This window comes from Hipposideros armiger, unplaced genomic scaffold, assembly GCF_001890085.2.
Source record: "Hipposideros armiger isolate ML-2016 unplaced genomic scaffold, ASM189008v1 scaffold_182, whole genome shotgun sequence".
NCBI classification, from domain to species: Eukaryota; Metazoa; Chordata; class Mammalia; order Chiroptera; family Hipposideridae; genus Hipposideros; species Hipposideros armiger.
This window is the reverse complement of record NW_017731532.1, coordinates 2,421,135-2,428,256: the sequence shown is the minus strand read 5'-3', so window position 1 is coordinate 2,428,256 and position 7,122 is coordinate 2,421,135. Positions and strand designations below refer to the sequence as shown.

General features: G+C 42.6%; 1 protein-coding gene across 1 annotated transcript in view; it reads right to left on the bottom strand.

The window, feature by feature from the left end:
* VCAN (versican) overlaps window positions 1-7,122 on the bottom strand; it is a 113,201-nt gene that overhangs the window by 40,456 nt on the left and 65,623 nt on the right. The window contains exon 8 of the mRNA XM_019652586.1: window positions 738-5,948. Coding sequence (XP_019508131.1) covers window positions 738-5,948 — 5,211 coding nt within the window. The remainder of the gene's footprint in view (window positions 1-737; window positions 5,949-7,122) is intronic.

The following is a 7,122-nucleotide window of genomic DNA, read 5'->3' as shown; positions in this document are numbered from 1 at the left end:
ATAGACGGGGATAATGGTGTGTGCTATATAGACTTTTTGTTAAGATTGAGTGAGATAGTCTATATGAACCAGTATCAAATTCATGCCTTCTGTCATTCAGTCAAAAACAAAATAAAACAAAACAAAAAAAACCCTCTCTCGATGGGCAGAGTGTGAATAAATACTGAATGAATACCCACTATGGCTAGGGGTTAGAAGCATTATGTAGATACTTGGAGCAAGGAAATTGTGTAAAAGTATGAATTGATTAACCCATACTGCACAAACTGTGAAATGTATATGAGAGCTATTTACTACTGTCAAATTTTAAAGGCCTAACATATTTTGATATTGCCATAATAGCACCCATCAGTGAGAGGTTTATAAAAATTAGATTCTTTATCTGTTTTTAAAACTAAGGTGTGTAACTATGGAGCATGTGACAAAGCAATACTTTAGTTGTGAGTAGAAGGAAAATGAATTTTTACACCACTATTTCAATTTTTCCATGGTGCAACTGTACGTTGTTTGTAAAACCCAGAACCAAACAAAGTACATCTATACAGCTCAGAAATCATTTATCCTTACTTTCTTTGCATCTCATTATGGATTCAATTCTGTAAACTGGCCTCCTGTTTTATGCACAACAATAAAAGCTTCACTGATCTAACATTACAATAAAAATTATATACATATGTGTGAGGAACAAGGGACTGTTTCCAAGTGTGGAAACAGGTTTATCAGTGCCGTGACCTTACCTGGTAAATAGACTGCTGTGCGTTCCACTGACTCCTCATTCATGCCAATCAGGAAACTGGTTTCATTAGAAGTTTCCAGAAGGTAAAGTGATGGTGTTGCAAGCGCAATACTTAACTCTGCAGTGTGCACAGTTGCCTGAGTACCGGAATCAAGAATTCTCGCTGATGCTTGCTGTTCCGAAGCTGCAACTGTGGAATCTTGCCCTCTGATAAAAGCTGCTTGCGTTTCAGGGTTGATTTCCAGAGAAGACGGAGCAGTGGGCCTCTCAGAAGTCTGTGGGCTAGGCTGAGGCACCACACCTGTCTCAGCCCCATAAGTCGCAGGAGTAGAATGTAGCCACGGTGTAGCATTTTCTAATTTAATTTCACCTGCCGTTGTGACAACAGTTCCAGCCTCAGGTATTCTCACAGCAGGAAATACCTTGATTGTTTCTGCAGAAAGCTGAACATTGGTTTTGTTTGGGGAATCTTGGAGAATCTCAGTTCTTTCTTCAGCAATTAGTTCTGTGGGGGAAGCTTCTATCTGTTCTAATAACTTAGGTTCACTTTCATCTTCTGAAGGCTCTAATTCTGTGTCAGGAGGTAAGGGTGGAGGCCCGGTTACGTGAAAGTATTCTCCACTTGATGCTTTGAAAGTCACTTCAATATTTGCAAGTTTTCCCGGGGACGTGTGAGATAGGCCCTTGTCTATACCAGGCAGAGCACTTGGCTGGGGGCCCTCTGTGTGTTCAAAGGCTCCACTGCCTAAGGGGACACTGAATGGAGATGATGGTGTCTGAGAGGACAACTTTGCAAACGCAGTGTAATCTGGGGGATTAGATCCTTCTGTCATATTAGGCGCCTCTGTTAAACTCTGAGCCATAACATGGATAGTACCAATACTTACGTGAGGTGTGGAATCTATCAGTGCCTCCCCGGCTCCTGAAAACAATTCTGGCTGAAAAGAAGGATCTACATATTTCTTTTCTTCATACTGTGTCTTTTCCAAATGGCTCAATGTTGATATTACTTCGCTTTGGTCTGCAATAGCTTGACCATCAGACAGAGTGCTTGATTCAAAGATGTCTTCCAGGGCTTTTGCTTCGATGTTTGGTTCTTTAATATTTGGATAAACTGTGGCAGACTTACGAGGAATGGGCAGGGATGTTACTGTAGGAAGCAAAATATCTAATTCTGTTTCTATGCTCGGGATGGGAATCCCGGTTGTGAAGATAAAGCTCATGTGATTGAATTGGCTTCTGTCTTCAGATGTCGTTGAGTCATTATGTGCTGCCTGAGTGTAGTTAACCAGAAGAGTATCGCCAGAGCCCTCAAAGTTTTCCTCAGTTAAGGAGAGGTTAACAGCTGCCTCATACTTCTCTTGAATTGGGGAGCTTTCTTCATTACTGCCCTGTGGTCCTGATAGTATCTCTGGATCTATGTCTGTTTGCATTCCAAGAATGTCTTCATATATGGGTTTAGTGTGATCAATATCTATGATAGTATTTTTATCTGATGTCAGCTCAGGTAGAATTTCAAGGATGGTACTCTCTGTAATTGTCAATATTAAATCCTTGTCCTCTTTGTCCAGATCTATAATAATATTTTCTGTGGCTTTTCTTCTGTCAGGTTTTAAGGTTGAATCCTCGAATCCCCTGAAATGGCCGTGGAAACTACCCACAGCACCTTCGGTGGGCTGCTTATACGACACTGTATTTGATGGTGTGGTAGTTGGATCTGGGGAGCTTTCGCTCTGCTCTGAATGAAGAGGCATCACCACTGACACTGTTGGGGATCCAGCAACAGTAACGGCTTTAGCACTTGGAACCTCGGGATGTTTTCCCAAGGATCTATCAGAAACAATTGGGGTGCTGCCTTGCCCAGTCGCCTGAGTAGTTCCAGAAGTGTGGACTAAATCAACGGTATCCAATGCCCCAGATCCTTCTCCAGAATGCTCGTGAAACAAGTCTGATGGTTTGGGTGCTGATGTAACAGATCCTTTGGCCATCTCAAGACCATACACTATAGCCAGAAAATCAGTGGAAGAGGGGGCTGTTTCTCTAGTTTCTGCTGGTGAAGAGTTCTTATTAGAGACTTGTTCAGTAGTGGGTTGTGGTCTACTAGTCTGGGTTTCTTCTGCCCAACTGTGCATCTGATTTGGAGGATGTTCAGTGTCTGTGGAGAAAGTGAGAGGTGCCACAGAGGGTCCCTTGGTCCTGGTGTCCCTTAACATTTCTAGTGATGTTGTGTTGGATGCCATCTCATTATCTTCAGAGATGCTGTCTGTGTTAAAAATGGGTGGTCGAACTTCATTTGCCACATTTTCCATCCCTTCATAGCCTTCAGTTGTATCACTTGAGATGCTGGTTTCTAAACTTTCCATTTGAGAAGTCTGGGGGTATAATGTGCTAATGATTTGTTCCATTTCAGTAAAATTCACAGATACTGTAGGGGGCAAAATGTCTTCTCCTGATCCGAGTCCAGAGAATAAAAGATCAGGATCTGACTCTTTAGATTCTGGTGTCATAACTTTGGGAGATGGTTTTACATTTTTTTCCTCTTGGATTGATGGGTCTGTAACTACACTCTCAGCTAGTATAGATTCAGTCACTGAGGCCGTGACTAAGAAAAAGTGGGATTTTTCAGTAACCTCAGGGAGAGTAGTGTAGGGTTCCAAACCCTTTGTGCCTGGATCTGGAACAGACGTGTCAACTAAGGAAGTGCCTTCCTCCTCCATTTCCTCATCAGCATTGTAAACTTTCTTCGTTGCTACTGTAGAATAAACTGTGCTTTGAGGTCCAGTTTCAGTAAACGTTTGTGAATCAAAAATTGTTTGATCTGGTATGACAGAGCTTTGGGGGGATTCAAAAGATTTTTCTTGAATCTTTTCTTCTGATGCTGTTTCAGTCTCAATTTCTTGCTTTATAGGGTTGATTTCTTGCCTGGACCATAATTTGGTTGGCTGCATTGTCTGGGGAAAGTCCACTGAAACCGTGCTATCAACCTTCACACTCCCCTTTTCTATTGGAGGTTCAGTATCGTTAGCTTCTGCTCTTGGTAAAATGGTGGGTCTTCTTTCAGCTTCTTTGATAGTACCTTCTTCTCTCAATACTTGGTCAATCAATGGCGGCTCTGTACCAAAAACATTCCCCACAGCACTGGGAGACACTTGGTCAACAGAGCTGCTGACTGAGACCAATTGCTCACCTGAGCCCTCAGCTGAGGCTGTGAACTCTTCCCAAGGAAAGGCTGAAGTGCCCACCAAAGTGCCACCAGGTCCCTCCGAGTCAGCTATGTGATTGATGCGATCTGAAGTGGGTGCTGCAGATGCTGAAATTTGGGTATCCTTAAATGCTGCATCCCCAGAGCCTTCCATCACTACTCTTTCTTCTTTTGTTAAGGGAGGAGATACGGTCGAGAATTCTCTAAAGTCACCACTGAAATCTTCCTCCAAAGGAAAATCTGTGGAAAAGCCATTTATTTCTGCCCCATTATATGGCTCTCTTAAAACCTCTGATATCAGGTTTTCCTTGGATGTTTGTCTTATAATTTCAGTGACTTCTCTATCCATCACAGTATTCAAGACTTGTCCTGTTGGCTCAAAAGGGAACACAGTTTCCACAGAGGGAGACAAAGTGCTGGCTGTTTCCTTTTGGGTTTGGATTTCAGGCTCTAAATTTAAGGAAAATGAAGAAACAGTGGTGGTTTCTGGGTCAGCAGCAGCTTCTCCAGAGCCCTGCTCCACAAAGAGAGAGATGGGGCTACCTGAGACAGTGGACAGCCCTTCCTGCACTGCAGACTGACCCCTCCTATGGGGCTTAGCAGTCTGTGCCCCCAGGTTATCTGAAACATTTGTATCTGTGAAGACAAGAGTAGAACTTGTCCTTTCCTTTTCAGACTGTGTGGGTGTTGTCAAAGCCATAAATCTGTTTCTGGAAGTAGATACTGAATCACTAGACAGAGCTTCATTTGAGTTTCCTAATTCAGAGGGTAAAGTTAATTGATCTGATCTCTGTGTAGGCAAATTTAGCTGAAATGTAGCAACTGGACCTGTAGTTCCCTCCTCCTCATCTTTCCTTTTCTTTCCCTCAAGAGATGTACTGGAGACCCACTCAGAAGTGCCCGTTTCCCTTACAAATTTGGTAGGCACTACTTCTGCAGACGGTTGTTCAGAAGCCGAGTAAATGGTTGCAGGAACATCAAAAAGGTGGTCTGTGATCATTATCTTGCTAGTATCTAAAGTAACCAGTGTATCTGTAGTATTTCTCGGTGATAAATCAGTTACCACAGTGAACATTTTATCTTTCTCTTCTTCTGCTTCCCCAGAGCCTTCAGGAATTGGAATTGAAAGACTCCCTGAGGGCTCAACAGTTTGTCTGAGGGTTATCTGCACTCCGCTTTCCACAGTGGATGATGGGTCAGCAGGTCGGGGATTTCCGGTTGAGGCAACTGATAGTTCCTCCAAAACATCTGCTGACTCAGAACTTGGGACGGTACTTGGAGTGTATGTGACAGAAGTACTTTTGTCTGCCTCTTCACCAAATATTACTTCTGTAGACCTTAAAGAGATCATTTCTGAGGATCCTTGGTCAATGGCAGCATCTCCTGAAGACTCTTCAGGAAATAGAGGTACAGGTGCAGTATGTGCATGCACCACATTGTCAAGCTCAGGACCTTTCTCTGTGACTGAACCACGTCCCTCTGTGGCTTCTCCCTCAGGGAACGGGGCTGTGGGGAAAACATCAGATTCACCACTTGAAAAATGTTCCGGTGCTTCAGGGTAAGTCTCAGGTTTCCATGTAATTTCAAGTGATTCAGTTGTTTCTTTAGATTCATTTGGTTGCAGGGCAGTAGATGATCCAGTTTCGGCTATTATAAACTGGTGAGTATCACTTTCACTGCTGTCTGAAAAATTTTGAGAAGGTGCAACACTTTCAAACTGGCCACGCCTAGCTTCTGCCACCTCTGGGTCCTTGGGCACAGTGGTGACCAGGTGTTTCCCATTGATGTACTGTACAGATGGGGTGGTTGTTACATCAGTAGCATTTGCACAATCTTCCTCTTCCTCTTCCTCTTCCTCTTCTTCACTGTGGTATAGATCTATTTCAATTAATTCAGGTAAAATTTCAGCAATTAGATGGTTCTCTGGATCTGTTTCTTCACTACAAGATTCATCTTCTTTAGACTCTGTATCTATTGGATGACCAATTACACTCAAATCACTCATTCGACCTGAAAAAAACAAAGAGTTTTCACAATACTTAAATAGAACGTTTGGCAGCGTACGACAGAAGAAACTGATAGCAAGGCTGGCAGATCATACACACACACAAGGAGGGATTCCAATCTTTTCACATTAAGTGCAATCACCCTTCTACAGTCTCAGTCCTCAGATTGGCTGTTTTATATTAACAATAGGAAAAATAAATACAATTTCAGATTATAAAAACAGGTTATGAAAACTCTTTAACATGTTTAACAAAACAGCATCTGTAAAATGAAACCAGAAATCACACCTACACATTGTAATCGTGAAATGTGGGAATTCATCTTTGTGTGAACTGCAAAGAAAATTAAAAATTAAAACCATTTCCCCAAATCATACAGGAAAAGTAATTGGTTATAGTCCTTTATGTAAGGCGATGCTTCGACACCCTCTATTCCATAAGGAAATGACAAGAGATTCCTTCCGGTCTCTTGTCATGATCTATCTCACAGAAGATGGTTTTTGGAAAAGTGGAAGAGAGATTGTTTCTTTATAGCCCTTTCACAGTGCAATGACAACCCCTCCCCATTGCAACAGTGAGGCAAGACTTAGGTGCATAAGCTGCAACCACCGCCCAGGCACAGTGCAGGAAGGCTCGGCTGGGTGCCCTCTGTACACACACCAATAGCTCACTGAAAGCACCAGGAAGAAAAAGCCCTCCACACCTTTACACCTTTTTCCTTCATGAGGCCTGTATTGGGTCAATAGTTTTTTTTTGTTTGTTTTTTGGGGTTTTTTGTTGTTGTTGTTTTTAACATTTCCTCCAAAGAAAGCTTAAGCGTCACATCTAAACATTTGAAGTAGCATACTTTAAATAACAAATATCCTCAGAAGATTCCCTAGATTATATGTGTAAATTGTACTGTAGGGTACCAAATGCTAAGCCCAGCTGACATTTCTGCCTCCAGAAATACACCTTCAAATTCCTTGTCTGGGCACCAGGAAGGAGGAAATTTGTGGCCCTCATTCTTATCAAAATGCAAATCAGGTGTCCTGGGAGAAGGTCCTGCCACTACAGCTGCCCTTTTCCCAGCGTCACAGCAGTGTGAAAAGTGGCCTGTGGGTGCACTGACCCATGAAGAAGATAAAGTAAAACATGGAGGACTGTACAGTGTCTTTCCCTCCACCCCCAGGAATACA